This window comes from Indicator indicator, chromosome 4 (genome assembly GCF_027791375.1).
Source record: "Indicator indicator isolate 239-I01 chromosome 4, UM_Iind_1.1, whole genome shotgun sequence".
NCBI classification, from domain to species: Eukaryota; Metazoa; Chordata; class Aves; order Piciformes; family Indicatoridae; genus Indicator; species Indicator indicator.
The window spans coordinates 24,669,539-24,691,593 of NC_072013.1; the positions used below are offsets into that span (position 1 = coordinate 24,669,539).

At 38.2% G+C, this 22,055-nt stretch overlaps 1 protein-coding gene across 5 annotated transcripts in view; it reads left to right on the plus strand.

The window, feature by feature from the left end:
• The window catches only part of MARK3 (microtubule affinity regulating kinase 3), a 60,752-nt gene extending 42,096 nt beyond the window's left edge, over window positions 1–18,656 (plus strand). The window contains exons 14-19 of one of the 5 annotated variants that reach the window (XM_054400598.1): window positions 3,391–3,494; window positions 8,092–8,256; window positions 8,996–9,253; window positions 10,946–10,972; window positions 15,549–15,593; window positions 17,804–18,656. In XM_054400598.1, the coding sequence (XP_054256573.1) occupies window positions 3,391–3,494; window positions 8,092–8,256; window positions 8,996–9,253; window positions 10,946–10,972; window positions 15,549–15,593; window positions 17,804–18,149 (945 nt within the window). In that variant the 3' untranslated portion in view covers window positions 18,150–18,656. The remainder of the gene's footprint in view (window positions 1–3,390; window positions 3,495–8,091; window positions 8,257–8,995; window positions 9,254–10,945; window positions 10,973–15,548; window positions 15,594–17,803) is intronic. The other 4 variants (XM_054400599.1, XM_054400601.1, XM_054400602.1 and 1 more) reach the window with 4 other exon arrangements.
• The last annotated feature ends 3,399 nt before the right edge of the window (window positions 18,657–22,055 follow it).

The following is a 22,055-nucleotide window of genomic DNA, read 5'->3' on the forward strand; positions in this document are numbered from 1 at the left end:
GAAGGGAAAAAACTGTTTAAAAGCAGATAAAGCAAAAGTGGTCAGACTAGTTCTGGCTGGAGACCCTTAGCCAGTTATGTGCTGCTCTTGTTGAATAGCAAAGCTTACAAGCACACACTTAAGTATAAGAGTTGTGTTGTAGGGCAGACAGCTAAGTCTGGGGTTGGAGTAAGGGCGTCCAAGCAGTACTTACAAAGTTGACAGAGCATTTAAACTCTTGCAAACTAAATAGTTCTGCAAGCTGAACAACTGCAGATCAAAAATCTTCAAATTCATTGGGCAAATTCCAAATTAATAACAAAAACCTTCTACAGGAGTTGCCTAGTTAGCAGTGACTAATAACTCTTTATTACTCAGCTCTCAATTTGTTCTCTGTGCTTGCAATAAGGCTGCCCCAGAGTTCTTGGTATCACTTAAGAAAATTTGAAGAACAGAATAAATGATATGTTTGGAATACCATTTAGGACCAAAAAGCATACCAGCAGTCATAGTAAATAGATCAGTTCTTACATTTTTTTCAGAAGCTTATCCTCAAAAGTTTTTCATCAGTCCTCTCCTTGGTGTCTCTTTAATGTGAAAAGAGCCTGCCTAAGCAGTGGGCATGAGACTCTCTAGGAAGAGAGGAGGACTCTCTACCACCAAATCATCCTTTGTACTGTGATTGGACTTAGTGCATATGCTCAGAAGTCTCAATATGTGCTTTTGCAGTGTCAGCACCTCCTGCAAAGAAGGCAGATGATGCCACAAGGATGAATTTATGCAGCTAACCCTAGGAGTTGTCATTCTATGGGGAACATGGTGCTGTTGACAGCAGTTTTAGGCTTCCAGTGCTGTGTACCTGTGCAACTTAGTCATGTCCAGAGATTAATAGTCTGTAGTTTTGGCTGCACAAAAAAGTCATAGTGGAAGAACTTCTCAATGAATCATGAAAGATTGTACACTAAAAAGTGTAAAGGCTCCAATACCAGAACTGTATTCTTGTTAAAACTGAAATTTGAAAACTTAAAATGCTGAAATCTCCTCTCATGACCTCTTAAACCTGAGCCAAATAGAAGGAAAAATGTATACTGATTAATCTATCTTTGGGTTCAAGAAAGAGCTGGGAAAACGCATCTTCAGAGTCCTTGGATTTCCAATATGAACACCAAAACTTGTCTGCTCCCAAACCTGAAAACGCCTGGCCTTTAAAGTTTGGTCCAGTACAGAGATTGTTGTCTTGTCTTTCTACATGTGCAGTGTTGCAGCACATTTTAATGTTTGTGATCACTTCTCAAGGAAAAGGATTATTTATTTACTGTTCCAAGGGGGCAGGTGGAAAGAAGGAAGCCACTCATTATTGTGCATATTTTCCACCAGAAAAAGAGTCTGATATTCTGAGTGCTTCATTCACTAATAATGTACAGGAACACGGAACAAAATAGTTTGTAAATACTAATATATAATACTTCACCGCTAGTTTGTTCAGGCTCCACAAAGTGTCCTGCACAGTGTGACTTCTTAAGAACATACAAGCAAAACTTGATGTTAGGCTCACACTTTCATTGCTAGCAAGATTAGTAAAGAGAGGAGAGTTTGCATGTGGACAAGTGTCAGGCGAACGTAGAAGAATCAGTGTTGGTTTTTAAATAAACACATTTGAAGACAAGAGATATGTAAGGAATAAAGTACAAGGAAAGGGCCAGGAGGGTAAGGAATAAAGTACAAGGAAAGGGCCAGGAGGGCTTCCGCTGGTGCCTGTCACATGCCTATCCCTAAAGGAATATGCAGTGAAGAATACTTGAGAACCCTTGAGACAACTACATGCATTTTACTATTTAATTAATAGCTCTGAAAATCTAAAGTACTCCTGATACTCTTTGTACTTTTTAACACCAGGAGGTTGCACAGTTCACTTTCCCATTTTTATTGGTACATTCACTTAAAGATGTATAGCAAGTCAACAGTCTTTAAAAAAAACAGGCAAGATGGCTTCATTGTTAAATCAGCAGCTTGGAAATCATGTTGCTTACAATATTTTGTATTAAGTAATTGGCAATGCTTTTGTTGGTTGTTGAGAATACTCCACTTTAACAGTTTTATTTCAGGTTCGGAGACAGAAAAGGTTTGGCTGCTCTCGTGCTTTGAAATAGTTTTTCCTTTCTTTTTTTTTTTTCCTCCTTCCCATAACTCTCTACTGTGACCATTTATGCAAAACCTTTTCTTAATGCTATTTTTAAAATCCACTGAATTTCCCTTGTCTATCATAGCAGTAATTCTTCAAAGAACTCCAAAAGGTTAGTTGAGCATGAAGTCCCCTGCCTGATTCTTAGTGGCCATCCGTATTCAACACGTGCTTATCCAAGGTGCTGAACAGTCGTCCCCTTAAGCTAGCTTCCCCAAGACTTTCCTGAGCAGTGATGTTTAAAGTTAATAGCCTATTTTGCTTCCTGCTTTGCCCCGTGATCCTTTTCTTTAAAGACAATTTATAAAGGTTTTCTCCACTTTACAACAATATGCAGTTTCCTGTGTTATGTTCTTGGGGTGGGAAGAAAATAAATGTAAGGCTTGCCAGCTTTTACTTCCTCTAGAACCTGGGGGTGCATGTTTATCTGGACCACCATGCTTTTCCTATAGTAACTGCATCTAACATTTTGTAATTCTGTTATCTGTGAATTACCTAGCTTCTCAGTCGTTCCTGGAAAATTGACCGCCAACTTGGGCATATCTCCACCCTCTTTCTCTGTAAAGACAGAGGCAAAGTAATTCTATTTCTTTACTCCCCTCTAAAGTAAGGTCTGTAGTTTAAGTTACCCTGGTTCTCTTGTCCTCAATGTATTACGCTTGTATTTCAATGTATAATTTAAAAAATGTCTTGAGTAAAAGTCTCTGCAATTTGTCTCTTTAAATTTGACTTACTCTTCCCTGTTTTCAAAACTTGTGTAGTGTTTTATAGTATTTTAATATTTAAAGTTCATGTTTACCTTCCCACTGAGTTCTATCACATTTGTTTCTTAAGTCTTTGCTTTTCCTGTCTTGTTTAAGGGTATGAAAGTCTACAGTCTACAAGTGGTGAAGTATTAAAAATGGGCTCTAAAGACATAGGATATCCAGATGTAGATGAGTGCTATACCTGCTGAGATTATGTAATTCAGAACTTTGGTTATTAAAGACTAAATTATACTAATTTCAAGCCATCAACATGAACTACAAGAAAAACTCATTAGAATTACTTTTTCTGATTGCATTGTACCTAAAAAATGCTTGAGGGTGTTTTTATATTACTTAACTTAGTTTTTGTAGGTTCTATGACTGTGTAGAACTAGCATGAAGTAAGACAGCCTTCAATTATATATAGACTTAACCCCAGAAAAGCCTTCTATGGAGAATAACAAGCCTCTTTTTTAATTGTAGAATAATACTGCCCCTGGAGCAATGACACGGCGCAACACATATGTTTGTAGTGAAAGAACCACTGCTGATAGGCATTCAGTGATACAAAATGGCAAGGAGAACAGGTATATGAAATGTCTTCCTCTGGTATATGTCCCTTGTCTTCACATTTTAAAAAATTATAATGCTTAATTTAAAAATTGGTAATACTATAGTGTAACTCTTAATGAAAGGTGAGTACACATCTTTGGTTATGGAGCACCTGTAAGTATGTTGGGTATTTTTTTGTCTATACTTAATACATACAGACTTCATACTTTGTATATAAAAGGAAATTCCTCATTTCTGGTTAATTACATGCCATGTTTGTACAGCCTTCATCTTAACTCCTGTGACTACGCAACATATGCTTTCAGAAGAGGCTTGGCTAATATTAAAAGTAAAAAGTTCATCTCTCTTGGGCTATTCTCTTTTTACATTTCACTCAAAACTGTACTTTGTTGGGATCACTTGGAATACCATTTTTTCTACAAAGTCTCAGGGACTAAAAGTGGAATAGCGATAGGCTATTGTCTTGGACTAATAACATTCCTTACTGATATTCTTGTCCTCTAATTACTTCCCAGTATTTACAGAGCTAATCTTTAGAATGGAAGCATATATCTGAATATCTCCATATTCAGAGTGAAAACAATCAGAGAAATAACTGTTCCTCCTGTTTTACTGAAGGAAAGCTGGATGGAATTGCAGTCAACCAGTTCATGCATACCATAGCCATATCTAGTGCCATCCTTCCCTGTGTACCAAAGACTGTGGAGAGCTGTAGAAAATAAATGCAATAATGGGTGTAGACATTAGATATAGAGTAACACTTGTGAACAATACTAATAAATTTCCTGCAGTTCCAATCAACTGTTCTTCACCGAGTTTTGGTAGTCTTAAAAGCTGGTAACAATTAAATAGTTGACTATTGCTAGGAGAGCATCCAGATAGCTAGTATTTAATAAAAATGCTTCAGCTTGAAGGAATGTGTACTTCCGTCTTCCCAATTTTCTCCACTCCTTCCTAATGGTGTGATACGTTGTAAAAGGTGAGGAGAAAATTATGTTCTTCTAGTTCGTGTTTAACTTGGTGAAATATTTGCCATTTTTTGTGTAGAATTTTCTCCCTTAATTTCATCAGTTTGTAAGGAAGAGTGGTGAAGTTGCGATGTTGTCTGTCCCTGTTGGAATTCTGGAGCCTAGGTATTGCTAGAACATGATTTTGACCCTGTCTCTTCCTCCTACCTTTCTGCAAGCTGAAACTGATTAAGGAAAAAGTCAAGTATAAGTTTGAAGAGTGCCACAAAGTGTAGCTGGCCAGCTGGGCCTGCAGTGAACTGTCTTGTGAAGTGCAGCACAGCTGTTTGGTACTGTCTCTTAGTGTGTCTGTCTCAGCCTTCATTGCTTAGTCCTTGTTAATATTACCAAGTTTGTTTAGATTAAATCTCACCATCCTTTCTTCGATTTGATAATAGCATTTTTGATTTCCCAACTCCTTCTGAAAAACCAAATCCTTCTCTCCAAAATATCTTTGATCACATTTGATTACCTCATTTCTAGTATAAATAACATTTCTGGTCGTCTTTAAACTAATATTTTTGTAGTATCTCATGCAATTTCTTTCTTCATTTAAAAAAGTTTCTAGCAGTTGTTTACTAGGAATGTTTGAGATTCAGGTGTCTCCTTAATTTAGGATAACCTCATACTTTAATGAGCGATATTTTGAAGTTTATTTTTCTAGCCCAGCTTTGAGTTTCTCAGCAAACTACTTTCTCTTGTTTGTCACATAATGGCCATTAAGCTCACAGTTAATGTTGAGTAGTACTTGGCAGCTATGTTATTTTATATCCATAATCGGTTATCCTTTTATTGTCAATGTAGTATCCAAACATAATTTTCTCACCTTTCAAACTTTAGCCTGATTTGGCCATTTGAAATGTCTGAGCATTTATATTTTCACTGTCAGAAAAAAAATAGTCTTTACAGCTTTTATCGCATGTTTTTGGTTGCTACTTGTGTTACTCTTTATAGATGGTTAAAAAATGAAAAGATAGATTCCATTGCTAATTGTTTTACAATTGGAGACTCCTTATTGTCTGACATGCTTCAACAAACTGCACGTTCATTTTGGCACAGTTTCAGAATTACTGTTATTTGGCACAAAATTCAGAATTTACATCTGGGTATGTTTTGTTGCTGTAACTGGCCAAAGGCTTGACTGATCACAAGAAATGCAAGAACCTTTAATGCAGGCTAAATCAACACGGGACTGGCTCTTCGGAATGAATTCTACCTGCCTTCAGGTTCTTCTGTTCAGGTTCATCTCAAATGTTATTGGACATGCAACTTGTCAAAGTAATTTTAGAAACTTGTAATGGTTTTTATTCTGTGAAACAAGATCCGAAGGAAAACCTGGGCTTTGTATAAACCCAGGGTTTTGTTAAAAATGCTTTCTCTGCTTTTGAAATGTCTGTTGGTGGCAGATGTTAAAGGCAGGCGTAATTACTGTAAATTATTTGTTACAGATTGAAATTTTTTTCCCCCATAGCCAATCAGGTGCTACCTGTGACCCAGTGAAAATCTGGGAGATTTGCCTTTAAAAGCCAAGATGCACACATTTAAAGTCTCTGCTCTTTCTGTAGAGCAGCATTATTGCTGCTTGTTCTGTTTTTATCTCGCACAATGAATTCTGAAAGTGTAGAGACTCAGAAGAATCAATAATCAGTTAGTGGACTGAATGCTGAAGAACGCAGTCTTGAAGACCCCATGACAGACTGGTAGAAGCAAAGGGTTTTTAAGTCTCACATCCCTACTTTAACACATTGAGTGGCTGACACAGGCATTCTGCTGGAGATGACTGTTGGCTTTCCTTCAAAGCCTGAGCATTAATCAACGCACTTGGGGACGCACTCAATGAAACACTCTTCATAATGATAGGCAATTGCTTTAAATCTCTTTTACACAAATGATTTACAACAGCCTCAGATTTTTAATAAGACTTGGCACTAATTGGTGAGTGTTAGCTCACTGCTTCTGTGTTCCCAGACTGGTAATCCAAGGATGCTGATTTCTAGCAAAGCTTCAGAGGAAGAGCTAGAAATGCTTGTTATGTACTCTGCTGCCTTATTGATACCTTTAGCCATCACATCTTTGGAGGAAGGTGATTAAGTAAAACTCGAGTCTAATGTATTGTAAAACTAGATTATTTCATCTCCAGCTTTTGCAACAAATTGAAAGGAAGGGAGGCAGAAGTTAGTGGCAAATTATTTGGGGCTTACTTGATTTTAGGGTATTGCTTTTGAGATGAATGTTCATTTCCTTACAGTTTCTTAATACCCTGGAGTAATGTGAAAGCTGGGCTGTGTTTGTAGGCTTTGCTGTGGTAGTGCTTGTACTTTACATCCCGCCGGATTCAGCGTTGTAAGGAGATGCAGGCATGACTGAAGTTTTGTGGATTCTAAAAATTTAAAAATGAAGTAGATTTCACCAGCTGTTTCAGCCAGCAGATGTGATGTCTGAGCTGTGAGGTGTTTCCTACTAGTGCTTTGGGAGCTAAGCTTGGGAAGTGGTCAGCTGATACTTGCAGCTGGAGTGGCATTCTCCTCTCCAAAGACTGACATAGGAGAATGGGATAACAGGACTGGAATTTCAGTATGTGTAACCATAAAGCAACTCGGAAGTGAATACATAGTGTCATGAAACTGTCACTGATTTCTTAACTTTGAATAGGATTTCTGAATCACAATTGCCTTATGTTTGAAACAAACTTAAGATGAATGACATATGGTGGTACAGCCTGAAAGGCCCAATTATGCCTTTTCAGTTTTCTCCCATCCTTGCCATCACTAGATAATGCAAAGGCTGCTAAGAGGGTTTTTTGGCCCAAAGAAACAAAATTATTTCATGCTTCTATCTTAAGATGTTACACAGCTGGTAGCTTACTGACCCTTCTGCAAAGACAGCACTGTGTGTATCAGTCTGAGAGGTAATTTGGAGAATCTAAGGGTCATGGCCAAGCAATATGAGATGCTTTTCAACAGTCCTACCTCTTTCTTCAGAGAACACCAAGCGTTATTCATTGCTTCCTACGTGTACAGGCCTTTTGGGGGGGGAAGGGGAGATGTGGAGTGGCCTCTCTGGCCTTGTTAAAGATCATGATACTGTTTTCAGTTGTGCCTATGAAGTCCCTCAGTTACCAGATGTAGATTGAAATTTGGCGGCTTGCCCAGCTTACACTGATTTTAGTTTAACACGCATACATTCTGAAAACAAAGTATTTCACTGCAGTAATGGAGCTATCATCAGTCTTTTGGAAAGTTCAGTTGGTGGGGGTTTTAATGCGTTTTTTAATGTTAAGACCAAATACATGTTACATCAGTTCTTATACCCGTGCTTTGGCACAGAAGTTGTGAGTTAGTCAGGTTCTGTACATCGAGGATATTATCACCACAAACTAATGCTAATGGTAAGAGAATGATACAGCTGTCAAGTGCTATAGTAAGGATGCTTTTTAAGGGGAGCATAGGGTATGCTGTTTACATAGCAGAGGGGTGTTGGAGTTCGTGTTCTGTGATAAATCAGTTAATGGAAGGAAAAGTTTTCTTTTTCTCTATGCAGTAGTTTGTTGTTGGTCCATCATGCTCTTCTCTCTGCCTCTGCCTGAACCCACACCCCCTCACAGCCTGACAGAAATGTTCGCTTACGCAGCTAGCCCTGCTTCAGTTTGTACTACATCCTTCTCCAGTGTTCGGCTGCGACATCAGAAGTCGATGTCCATGTCAGCCTCTGTGCACACGAAGATGATGTTGCCTCCAATAGACAATGGCGCAGATAACTTCAGGCCTATGTAAGAACCTGAAATCGTTGTGAAACTAACTTATACCCACTGCTTCTTAACTTTGTGCTGTGGAATTTTAGTTCTAGATTGTTTTAGTATATATTGCCCACAAGATGTGTGTTTCCTCTCTTTTTTTTTTTTTAAGTATTGTTTACATTTGTCTTGTGGTGTGTCAGGCTGTCTGTGACATAATCCTGCAATAATGAATCTTAATTTTTTTCGTAGTGTTAGGAGTATTGGACATTCCCTATTGTCAAAGTTTGTGGGAGACTTTATGTATCCTGAAGGACTTCACAACTTGGAACAGTTTGCTTGTAACGAATTTTGTGTAGGATACTTTCAAATTAGCAAGATTTTCAAAGACACGTATATACAGAACTTGGAGGGAGACACACTAAAGTTACCTATTGCTTCTCTTTCCTGGGAGGAAACTTTATACTAATCTATCCCTTTATCACTCTTCTCAGACAAACATTGTATGCCTAGTTTATCTAGTCTTCTCCAGGATATTCCTGTTGCATTTTTCTGCCTATGTAGGTTTCTGTTTCGGCAGCCTTTTAATTCTAACTTCTTACAAGTTTTGATTCCATACAGTGCTGTAATGTTGATATTTCCAACCTTGGCCTATATATAAAAGTGTCTGCTTATGCTTTACTGTAGAACGTAGTGTTTTGTGTTTCCTGCAGAACTGCAGTGCTTCAGTAAAGATGTTCTAGCGTACGTTTTTGTTGTTTGTTTTCCGCTCCAGCACTATTCCAGATCAGAGAACTCCTGTTGCTTCAACTCACAGCATTAGCAGCGCAACCACACCTGATCGTATTCGTTTCCCCAGAGGAACGGCCAGTCGGAGCACTTTCCACGGCCAGCTCAGAGAGCGACGTACTGCTACCTACAACGGGCCGCCAGCCTCCCCCAGTCTGTCCCATGAAGCAACACCACTCTCTCAGACTCGAACCAGGGGTTCCACTAACCTGTTTAGTAAACTGACTTCAAAATTAACAAGAAGGTAAGCCTCTTAGAGTGGTAACGTGACTGGGTGGTTAGAAAGAGACGTGGTAGTTCATTGCTTAGGTGGTTTTGTCCATATTCTCTGATTAATGGTGTAAATTCTGCAACTTGAAATGCACTGACTTACGATTTTTTTTCATAGTTCATTTTGGTTATAAAAGCCATTTGTTTATAGCAGTTGAATCAAATGGGATAAAATGTGAGGCAGTATGGTCTGTGCTGTTTACTCCAAGCTCTTCATTCTCCTGTCTGAGACACGGGCTCTGCAGAAGGGAGGACTTTTTTTTTATCTTAAGATAATCTCCATACTTTTGTACCCTTCCTTCCTGCCTGTTCTGTGATTATACATGCCTGCCTCTCAGCACCTTTGTAGTCTCCCATCCTACAAAATAATGCTAATTCACACTCTCATTTTTTTTTTTTCACAACTGGCTGATTTCAATTGAGTTGATTTCCTTAAAAATGTAGAAGTTGTTTCTGTGAAAAAACAAAATGTGACAATCTAGCCTTTGGTAAATATTTTACCCTGCTCAGCTGTCTGCCAGCTAACACTTTCCTGGGAAGTACTGTGCTGCATAAAAGTTCTTTTTTTGTTTGGGCTTTTTGTTGTTGTTGCAGTTTATTTGATTGGTTGGGTTTTATTTTCTTCTTTTTCTGTTGAGATATATTTAAAAAAAACCCACTATTTTATATTTTTTTTAAAAATAAATAAGTCATCTGCTTTTTGTCAAGTGAAATATTAATCAGACACATCTTTTGTCTCATTTTTCTTTCTGTACTTTTGTTTGCAATATTCTTTAATTTTCCGTCTGATGTTCCAAACTGAATTTGCAAGCCTTTCACTTGGTTGTTTAGGCAGCATTCAAACTTCTGTTCTTACCTCAGAGTTTCAGCTTCTGCAGTACAGTGTGGTTTTCTTGAAGTTTCCCCCCCTACCTTTGACAATAATTTACATTCCATCTGGACTTGATTAAATAACATGCAGTTGTAACACAATAGTGCTCTTACAGATGGTTAAGCTCGTATTTGGAGGACCTCTTACAGCTGGGGCTCTGTTGTATGAGGGTTCTGCAGAAAATGCTAAGGAGGTGGATAGTGTCATAAAAAAATACATGATTATGCCTCTTTAAATCTTTGAAACTCTTAAAACCTGTTAATATTTTCTAGCATTCTCTATGGGGAATCAAAATCCTTTTGATTATGAACTACTTATGTTCTGGTATAGGCAATTGTTACAACTTCTACCACTAAATTAAATAAATATTTAAGGCAGTTCTTGGCACAACATAGCTGACTTAATGTTACGAAGGAGGGCAGAAACCTAACTCTGAAGATTAAGAAGATTATAGCAGTTACTGGGCTTTTTGCTTTCTAGTTGAAATACATGAAGAAGATTTAAACACATTTTTATGTGACCTTGCAGAATGAGTTTTAAAGTGTTTTGACACCAGTATGTGTTTTAATTCCTAGTAACTACTGGTGGCATATTTACCAGAAAACTTAAGTTTGGAAGTAGCAATGCTAAGAGTTTGACTCTTCAAATCCTAAATCGTCTGCCTAATCTCAGAATGTACTGAAGTGTAATTTCATTGTGCATTTTAAATTTTTGCATGTTTCACTCTAAATAGCTTTTTCAATTTATTTTGTACAAATTTTTTGTTAATTATTATTTTGGCTTAATTTCTTTTAGAAACATGTCATTCAGGTTTATCAAAAGGTAGGATTTATTTATATTTAAAAAAAGTGGCTCCTGCAATTAACAAGAGATTTGGCTTTCTAGCCTTGGTTTTCTGAAAACTAAACTTTCTGCTGAGAACTAAAACCTTTCTTTCTTGAGAAGGAAAGCATAGAATAAATCCATTAACTCATGATGATACCTGAGAATCTGTGGCACCCGTGTAACAAGATGCTAAGCATGCCTTGTGAATTCTTCTTTCTTTGATAGAGTTGGTAGTACCAAAGTAATTCTGTTCTCTGTACTAATACACTTAGCATGCTTATGTTTGAAGAATGAGGTGTTTAACGATGATGAAATATAAACAAAACATAGGTTACAAGCAAATAAAGGTAAGTGATGCTAAATTCACATTCTCTCTTTGTTCTATGATATTTTATTTAAAAATCAATTTAATGTGTTGTCTGCAATTGGTACAATAGAAATCAAACTGAAGATGCTTCTCAATCTGGCATTTTTGTGTGGAAGACTGAAGATGTGATGGTGGTGTCTTTATTTTTAAATGGGAGATGCTGAAGTGAGTTGCAGCTGAAGTGCAAGTAGAGCATTTCACTTATAAACAAAGTGCAACATTTATGCAAATTTATTAACAGAAGGGAAAAGCTCGGGAGTCTGATTCACACTTCAAGCTCAAAGGATTGAATTTAGGTCTACAATTTGGGAATAAATTGAGATGCTGTATATTTTGTTAATCCATTATGACTTAGTTGGTTATAGAACTTTGATCCTTAGATTTTCCAGTAGAATTTTGTATAACTCTGTTTATAGCTATCCTATCTTGGAGCTTCTTATAGGGTGATACTTTCAGTTCTCAGCTACTGATGAAAAATAGGGAGACAGGCCCAAAAACGAGACATCTGTTGTGGCTTTCAAAATGCAAGGCTACATACGTGAATGTAATTTGAAGTTTGTCAGACATTTTTAGGAAATGCTTGGATCAGGGAGACCTGAGATGTGTAAATTACATGTTTAATACGTACAGTCTTAGTTTAAAGCTACCCTATTCAATTAAATGAGAAATTCCGTGGCGTGCTGATAATGATTAGAGCTCTTCCAAACATGCCTGTTTAGAATTGTTGTTGGTTGGGTTGGCTGACATTGTCACAGCCGACTTGAGAAAAGGAGCATGTACCAAGTGTTAATTAAGAAAAGAAACCATCCAATGCAGCACGCAGATGAAACTGACCAGCAGCAATAGTTTTAACCCATTGTGCATCATGAGCTGTATGGTGCATGCCACTTTTGTAAGAGGGAGCTTTTGTCTTTCTGTAGTCACATTGCTTTTAAAACAAAGGATTGTCATCTGTGCAACCTCCACAACTGGATGTGTAGAAGTTTGTTACACTGCTGCTCTGAAGGAAGATTGGAAATGCTGATAAGAGCAGAGTTTTAAGCTAGAAGGTTACTCAAATTAAGTCTCAAATTTGAGACTTAAAGGTAATTTTTTAATAAAAACATTTCTTTTGACTTGAGACCAGAAATCTTAGACTATTGTGGAAAGAGCTGCTACAGCTTCCATGGATATATGTCTTTTGAATAAAAGATTTGCAAAGTCTTACACCACCTACACAGAACCAGTCTGTGCTTTTTAAATTCTGTTTCAAGTTTGTGGTGTTCCTCCATACCTGATCATCATGTAGGTACAAAATTAAATTGAAAATCTTGGGAGTTACGGTTGTTCCTTCTTGGTTCATATGCTGTGAATCTTCCCTGTCTTTGATACTGAAGGAACTACAGTAAGCCAATAGCATGTGTATAAGTCCTGCAACATTGTTCTAGGGAGCTGAACAAAAGTTAGATAATCAGTCACTCTTTTTAAACCTCCAGATTCTAGTATTGTACAGAGCCATAAATTCTCTGTATCTCTCATGTGCCATTCACTGTTCTTGTCAATCTGCATATTGTAGAAGTCTTAACTTTTTTTTTTTCTGACAGCAAAAATCACTTTGTGTTCTGGATTTTATTTCAGCATCTTTACTCCGTTTCCATAAATTGATCTTATTTTAGTGTCTTGAACTTTTTTTGCTGTTTTTTAACAGTCGTCTTTGTCTTCGTTTGGATTTTTAACGCAGAGTGTACAAAGATGTAAAGAACAGAAAAGACTGCATAACTCAGGACAGACGTATGGAAGCATTCTTATTTTTGAAAGCTTTTCACAAACTGTAAGGGAGAATAGGGTATGGGCATCACATGATGAATGAGACCTGCGTTTCCCATATATTTGTTCCATTCTCAAGACCAAGGAGAATCTTGGTGCATAAAATTAACTTATGTAAAATCACAAGCAAACCCAGGAAATTTAGAGCATAAACTAGCAATTTGCAGTTTCCACAGAAGTGAAGATTGTTATATGAACAGTGAAGGAGGCCTCAGGGCTGCAGACTTTCAGGCTCACCAGAACAATACTGGCAGTACAGTAAGTATCTGTTCCCAAATAACCAGTGCTCTACAACTGGACCATAAACATGTCCTTCATGAAGGGAGGAACATCTGAAGAGACTGGTACAGCTCTCCAAAGCCTTGCATGGTGGCTTATATTTAGGGAGCATGTCACCAAATGCAGTTCCTCCTGCTAAATGAATGGAACACTGATGCATGGAAAAACTGAATAAAATAAGGACTTTCTGAGAAGCTTCCATAAAAGAATATTTATTATTTCAAATTGACAGAAACTTTGTAACTAGTGATCTTTCTTAGAGTACAGTGGTTTGAAAACTAAACAGTTTGGCTTAATTTCAACCTTAAAAGAGAGTCTTAAGAGTGTCCTTAGGGCTTTTCCCTCTTAGACTTTTCTGGACAGATTCCAATAACAGTAAGACTATTCATTGTTGGGAAGACTGGTTATGCTCTCATTTTTTACGACCTATGGCAAGTTTAAAAAAAACAAAGCCAAAAACAAACCCCACAACAACCAAAAATCCATAAATGCTTGCAGTTCTTTACAGAGCTGTTGTCTTACACTTTGTAGGAACAGAGTAGGCTCTTTAAAGTCCAGGTACTCTCGTTTTTATAGTTGAGTGGCATTTTCACAGTTGTTGCTTGCTTTGCCCAGTAAAATGAGCATTTTCCAGATCATGTGAAAGGTGTGGATTTGTTAGTATACATGATGGTTTTTTCCTTCCCATCTACCCCCTTCTTAGTCTAGCAGAGCTGTTATGAAAGCTGAGTTCATGGACTGTATATGCAGACTTAAAAATCTTTTTCCACCTTGTCTTATCCATCATAGACAAATCACACAACATCTAATGAAAATAACTGCCACTAAAAGCCCACTTTGAAGTGGCAGAATTAATTGAGGACTTGTCAGTTGTTTTCTTCTCATTATATTCCTTATTGTTTGTGACAGCTGTTTAGTCAGAATCAAATGCTTCCTAGCAGAGACCCCTGTGTGCTGTGCAGTACCTCAGAGAGCAGAGCTCTGATTGGGTGGTATTGTGACAAGCTGCTCATAGCAGAGTGACTTTCCACTTTCTTAACTGGATGTCTCTTGCAGTAGAAGTATGAATTTTGAACAAAGAGCAGGCTCCATAGCCTGTACTGCAAGTGCTGCTGCTGTGCTCCCCACTGTGCTAACAAAGTTCCCTCATGAAAGGGACTGCAGAGTCAGCTTACAAGTCTGTTCTCTCGTCACAGCCCTCTGCTATGCAACAGAAAAAGGTTTACTGTCCTAACTTTCCTATCCTTAGACACCTGTCAACCAAACTATTAATTTATGTTATTCGGTGAAGCAATATGCTACCTTAGAGTGGTCTTGATAAGAGCCTTATAAAGGCCTCTGCAAGCAGAATTAATGCTGAGATGTCAAACCAAGGTACTTCAATAGTGGGAAGGTAGAGGAAGATGATTTTTCCCTTAATTCTGCTCAATACTGAGCAGCTCTAAAGGGAATAGTGCTCAGCAAGGTAGCTTTAAGCAATGCAAGAAGACAGAAAGCTTAAGCCTCTTTTTGGATATGGCACATGCATCTGTGTGGGAATTAATAGGATGGAGTTACCTCAGCTTGAAAAAACTTGGATTTAGCTCTAAACTTTTCTTAAAATGGATATGCATCTTGTTCTTTTGTATAAAGGCGTTGGGTACTGTTTAAACACCTAATAACCTCAATTCTAATGTGCATGTAAGCACACAGCATGACCAGACTTGTCTGTAAATAGGGTATTTTTTCAAATCTATATTGTACTTCCAGGTAAAACTTTTAAATATCATTAGCCTAAAAAAATTAAGTTATTCATAAGCAGTTAGTAACATTTTCTGCTTTTAGAAGTTCACCCTTTTTTGGTGGGTTCTACTCTATTAATGTCTATAGATATTGTAAACATACGTAATGTTCTTTTTAAATGCTGTTGGTTTATAGACATCTGTTTGGCTGGACAGTATGTTATATTCTAAATTTGGTCTAACTTAAAAAGTCCTTTACATCTTTGTTGCTTTGTATTTTAACACACCTTTGGTATGAATACTACAGTATCTTTAGCATCTGCTCAGATATTGTATATTGTAGTGTAAGATTTGTCTTCTCTTTCCCACTTCCTTTTGCTTCTGCATTCTTTTCAATGAGGCTCCCGACTGAATATGAGAGGAACGGGAGATTTGAGGGCTCAAGGTGAGGGTAAAATTTTTGTTTAAAATATTTCTTAGGTGAGTTTGAACCTTTCTTCCCTTGACTATGTGGCATAGTGGCTTCAGGCAGGAGCTTTTGTTTTGTGTAAGGCTGTGAAACTAAATGAAGAAGCATTTCTGTCTGCAAAACAGCTATTAAAGCACTGATTGACTTGGTTCTAAACTTTCATCTTTCCTGTTGCCTTTTCCCTTGTGTGTTTTGTGGTTTTGTTTGGGGTTTTTTTTGCTCTTTAGTCATTATAATTTGTTGTTGTCCTGTAGATGTGTAGGCAAATAGTCCTTAGGAACATGTGGGATAACCACTGAAGGATGATATTTCTCATCTCCAGAATCACAGATAGTTAAACAACTATTTTCATATTACACTTTTCTTCCAAATCTGCATATCAAAAAATACTAGAAATGATCAAACTTGTGCTGATTCTGCCAACTGTTTTCAAGTGGAAAAAGCTTTCAAAAGTAAAATGAGCACTGAATGAAACTTCTGCCCCCTGACAGCCTTATTAAATTAAAACCTTAAAGTTAAAACAAAAGTACTCTTTAATGTTCTCGCTGAATTTCATAGCATCCAGCAAATCATGTAGCTGGATTTGACAGCATAATCTTATGACTCTCACAGTTAATGGAAGTCTTTCTAACAGAAGGTAAAAACATGAAATAAGTTATCTTTGAGAAATATATTTATTTAGTTTTGTCCTTGCTGTCACTTTTTCATAATTGCTTGCTTAATGGTGGTAGAAGAAATTCATTGCCAAAAATTTTAAAGAGCATCTTGACTTAATATTGTAAATTGCATTTTGACATTCAACATGAGACCTAAACTTGCATGGTTTAGGGTCATTTAGGTTAGGTGTTTTTGTAAAATACTTAAGCATGACAGTCAGTACACTTAAGCCTCTTGCTTTGAGGACAGGTAAATTTGAAGAGGTGACTGACAGTGCTTGCAGATAATCATAAAACAAATCCTCATATTTTTTCCCCTGGAGGTCCAAATGTAGGTCCTTGTTCTTTAGCTGCGTGGCCACTTGTTTTAGTTGAAGTAGATGAATCATTGCAAACTAGAAATTTCTGGAACATTTTTCTTTGTCCTTCATAATTTTATATTCTTACCAAAGGAGAAGTTTTTTTCGGTTTAAAACAAATAAAAAAACAATTTAAAAAGTGCAGATGTAGGAAATGCAGCCTCAATATCTTGTGCTTTCTCTCATAAAAGTGTGACCATAACAGTAGCTTTCTTATTCACCATCTTTACGAACCGTGTTGAGGAGGTGTCTAATAGTGACTTCCAGCTCCCCTTCCATGTTTCAGTCTCAAAGGTGCTTACCTGCAAGGCTTGTAGCAGCAAAATTATTTCATCACTTTACCTCTACCTGTCACTGTTTTTAAATGCTGACTAATTTAAGAGACAAAGTATTTCCTCCAGTTGAAGGTGTCTCTATAGCGTACAGTGTGGGGGGTCTCTAGTGATTACCTCAAATGCTTACCAGTGCAGGGAGGCCAGAGTGAAACTATCCCAGAACCATCCCAGAACTAGGTGGCACGTGCTGGTGCTGTGTCAATAGGTGGGTCACCCTTGGCAAGGTCCCCTTGGTCCTGCCGTCCTTCCCCCTGCTTGCAGGTAACTACAGTGGGACTCCATGAGCATTCTTAGTGCTTGATCTCCACCCTGCTTTACAGGATGAGGTGCAGAGAAGCAGCCAGGATCTTCCTGCATGGGCCTCACCCCCATGGTGTATGAGTGTGCACCCATGAGCTGGCACACCCATGACCTGGGCTGAGAGTTTTTTTTGTCACAAGTCACTGCGATTTGAGTGTTCCAGAAACTTCTAGCACCTAACTGGTGTTTCAGCTGTCCTTGTGGCCTGAGAAATAGGAGTTTGAGCAGAACCTGCCTTAAATTGTAGGTGATGCATGTAGTTTCATCTCCGCAAGGTCATTTCCCTCATGCTCCTGACTCCAATGACTTTCAGTTGTCACCCATCGCACCATACCTTCATTTCAGCCCCAGCAGCTAATGCTTTACCTTGAGTGTGTGTTTGTACAGCAGCTGGGAAAGCGGGGCATTGTGTGCAGCTGGAGCCTCTAGATGCTGCTCTAATACCAGTAGTGTGCACTGAGTGTTAGTTTGCTTCATTAACATGAGACCTGGAGAAGAGAGCTGGCTCTGCTAACAAGTCAATTCCTGTCTTTCAGCCGCAATGTAGCTGTGGATCAGAAGGATGAGAACAAGGAAGCCAAGCCTCGGTCGCTGCGTTTTACCTGGAGCATGAAAACCACCAGCTCCATGGATCCCAATGACATGATGAGGGAAATACGGAAGGTCTTGGATGCCAATAATTGTGACTATGAACAAAGAGAGCGTTTCTTGCTTTTCTGTGTCCATGGAGATGGGCACGCAGAAAACCTTGTACAGTGGGAGATGGAGGTGTGTAAACTGCCAAGACTGTCCCTGAATGGAGTTCGCTTTAAGCGGATATCGGGAACATCCATAGCTTTTAAAAACATTGCTTCCAAAATTGCCAATGAGTTAAAGCTGTAACAAGAGAAATAGTTAAGTTGTAAATTAGTTAGCAATTTCAAGTGGTTTTGAGAATTCCGATGGAAATGTATAGAATAACATTTAGGCAATAACTTCTGCATCCTTCTGAATAGTGATATTAAAGAGAAAAAAAAAAGCTGCTGAGCTGGGAGGGAGAGTTGGACTTTTTTATAAGTGCACTACAGCATTAAAGTTGCCTACTATGTAAAATACTACCCCTTCTGCTTTATTTCCATTGCTCCTAAGTCTTTGACAACAAACCGAAACACAGAATATATTCATTTAAATATGCCTCCTGTTTGTGTGGACGTGTGAATGTACAGTATGTGTGTATCATATATAAAGTATTATATGTAAACAATTCATTTACAACATCAAGCTGTACCAGTACCTCCTTTGGGGCTAATTTTGGTGCTAAAAATTGAAATGGCCAAGGAGGAAACACTTAACTTAATATTTAAAATAACTGAAGTGATAACCAGGAATTGCAGGTTTACAGTTCACTGCTCTGTGGGGGAGGGTTCGGGGGGGAAGTGTGTGAAGGGTTTGGATTTACGGTTGTGAACATTATTAGTCCTGTTTTCTAAGTAGATCTCATGAGATTATTAAAAATTCGCTCCTACTGAGTAAGTCTTGCATTATATTTTGCCCACCTATTTATTATTTAAGTCTGAAACAAATTTTACAAATGTAGTTGATTTGTCATTAAAAGTTGGGTAAATGCCTCTATTCTACTGCTGAACTACTAAAACCGTACGTTTATCCTTTTGGCACATGGGTATTGATTGCAGCTAAGAACACTTTTCTGTCGTCCCACCATTCCTCTACAGAATGAGGCAGTCTAGAAGCATGTGCTTAGTGCTGGCTAGTGACTTTACGTTTTGGACCAAGTTCTCCACCTTAGGCTAGGTCAGACTGATGCAAAGCACAAAAGAACTCTCAGTGATTGTATTTTGATGCAGTCTCCAAGTCCTAGTCGGTGCTGTTCTGAGGTATTGCCGCATGCGTGGCAGCACTGTCCTTTGTGTTCTGGGTATGCACAGTATTGGAACCCAAAAGTGGGAATCAGATTGGTCGTTGATCTCCTCTGTTGTAACGTCCAACTTGCTAAACTACAGCCATAGGCAGCAGCAGCTAAAACTTTTCCTTGCAGCACTCTTCCAATGTGCTTGCACTTGGCTCTGGTTGTATTGCTTTTGGTAGCTTTCTGCCAGTTGTGTCTCTGGCTTCCGCTGCCAAGGGACTCCACTGTCACTCCTTTTAACATGCAGTGTGGAAACCTGCTCTTGATGAACTCGCTGGTGTTCAGATAGCTCTCTGTAGGATGCCAAGCTGCTCTAGGATTGTCCCCACTTTTAAGCCATCACTGTGGTGAGACTCCTTGAGTTTGCAAACTAGAATGAAGAGATTTCTTTGTATGTTGTTTCCTACTGAGACTCAGTTTATTTCATCAAGGACTTCTGTTGATAATATCCTGCATTATCTACTTGACTCTTTGTATTAATGTTTTATGGTTGTATTTCAGAGAAGCACTTAAGCATGGACATAACGTGCTTTAAACTGGAGCCTAAATTTGCATTTTAAAGATGCAGTAAGCTAACAGTTATTCATAGTACACAGTTCAGATTTGACCCAAGGTGATAAGGCAAAATCCTTAGTATTTTGCAAGTTAATGCTTGTGATCTCTAGTCTGTGAAGGCAGGAGACTTGCCCACTCTTTCCCCTTAAGCATTGATATTGATTATGCTAGTCTAAAGGGTAATGGTAGTTGTTAAATGTAAATATTCCTGAATTTGCGTTTTATTCTCTGTATATTCTGTGTCATGCCATGGCTTGAGAACTCTGGGTGCTACCGAAGTTCACTTGGCTTTCAGTGCCTGTGCCTGTGCCTGTGCTGCTCAGTATGGTTCTGGTTTGGGGTTGTTTTTTTTTTTTTGTGAAAACTCCATTCTGTAATAGCAATAAGACATTTCAGGGCAGTCATTGTACTTTCTCAGGTGAAGGATCACCTATCCTTTCACTTTCTACGTTTCAAGCACTCCTCCAAATGTATTTTTTCACTCAGCAGTGCACTTTGTTGTCTGAACTGAAAAAGCGTTCTGATGAATGATGTAAATCTGTATTCAATGGAAGTTCCAAAAGGTTTCATATTAAACGTTTTCTGAAATACTCTGTTCCTACTTCACCTGTTAAATATGCAATTGTTTCTAAAAAGTGCACCAGTATCATAGTTCCTTTGACATTTGAAATTTGCACTTCAGTATTTTTTGTAAAGTGTTCTCAAAAGGTTCTTTCAGAGTAAATCTGCATTTGAGGAATTTAAAAAAAATAACAATAGTCAGAAACAGATTTTTAACAGCTTCCTTCCTGTAAGCCTTGTAAGACCAACAAGTTGCAAGAAGACACCTTTTTTTTTTTTTTTTTTTTTTTTAAATTAGTGTGTTGCATGCTTGCTGTTCAGGACCTCTAGGAGCAGCCTGGGAAAAAAAGCTGGTTTTAACAGATCTCCAAACCAAAGATGAACTTCTTCCCAAACACAGCCCTTTTACTTGTTCATGTTCCTTGGGGATCTCTGTAGGGTTATCAGCACCACTACTGATTTGACTCTGTAGAGCTGCAGCTATTCCTTCTCTCCTTAACAGACAAGTTTTAAAAATATGGGAGGTCAGCATGTGGTGAGGAGGTATCAGCAGGCCTAGGTGTTTTGAGATGTGTCTAGCAACCGAGAAGTGGTTTTTATGTAATGGCATGACTGGTGCCCTGGAATGTGTGGTCCTAAACGGTGTGTTGGAGGGTGTTTGTAATGCGCTTGTGACTAAAGGCTTGCATCGCTAAAACCCATGTTATCCAGCTCTGAAAACATTGTGGTTGCTGGGTCAAGCAGAGAAAAATGTCTTAGCATTTGGGTTGCAGGGGGTTAAAAGTGCTTAAAGATATGGACATTATAAATAATCTTAACATTGAGCATGAACAAACAAGTTTGGATAAACATTCTCTCATGCAAACCTTCCCTGTGCTTAGGCTTTCAAAAACGCTTCAGTCTGTTTGACCTCTTCACAAGGTTTAAGGTCCTCGACCACTGTTGAGAAGAAGTAGAGAGGAGAGCTAGAGGAACAGCTCGTCCCACTGGTCTAAGTGTTTTGCATACTACTTCTGTTTAAACTAACTGGTCCAATCTTTGGGGGTTCAAAGATTTTCAGTACAAATTTGGGCAAGGTTCACTTTTTTCTGTTGTAGTCCAGTGAAACTTCAGGATCAAATGCGGTGAGCTACTGTATCCCAGGTTCTTTTAATTGCAGCATTTTTTTGTCGAGATAGATTATTCTAAAAAAACAAACAAAAAAACTCATCTGAAATTAGTGTCCACATTCTTATATTAAAGAAATTAAGTCAGAGGTTCAGGAGTCCTTTGAGTTGTATGGGAGTACTGTAGCAGATCTAGAATTTAAATAGAGATCTCTCCAATTCAGTTAAAAGCTCAGATACACGTTGGCTATTGGGATAGAGGCTTTTAATCATCTTTTTCCATAGCTGGTGTGTCATACACTGTGTTGTGGATTACAGTTTAATTAGTACTGCAGCCAAGCCAGAGAACCATTTTCTCTGTTAAGCCAGCCCTGGTCTGGAGCAGCAGTGTACCTACATTGCTGCTTGGTTGTACTGGTTTTGGTTCCAGCAGGGCTCGAGTACCTCTCTAGATATGGGCAAAGGCCACCTGCAAAGTAATGTCATTCTCTCTGTTTCAGGGGTGCAGAGGTTGGGTATTTTTTGCTGTACAAACAGCAGCTAGCTATCTAAGACCGTCCCTTTTCTTAGTAATCTAAAGAGTTAAATATTGACAGAATCTCAGCAGTAGATGGTATTTCTGCTATTTAGAGGGGTCATAATAATGCAGATTTTTTTTTG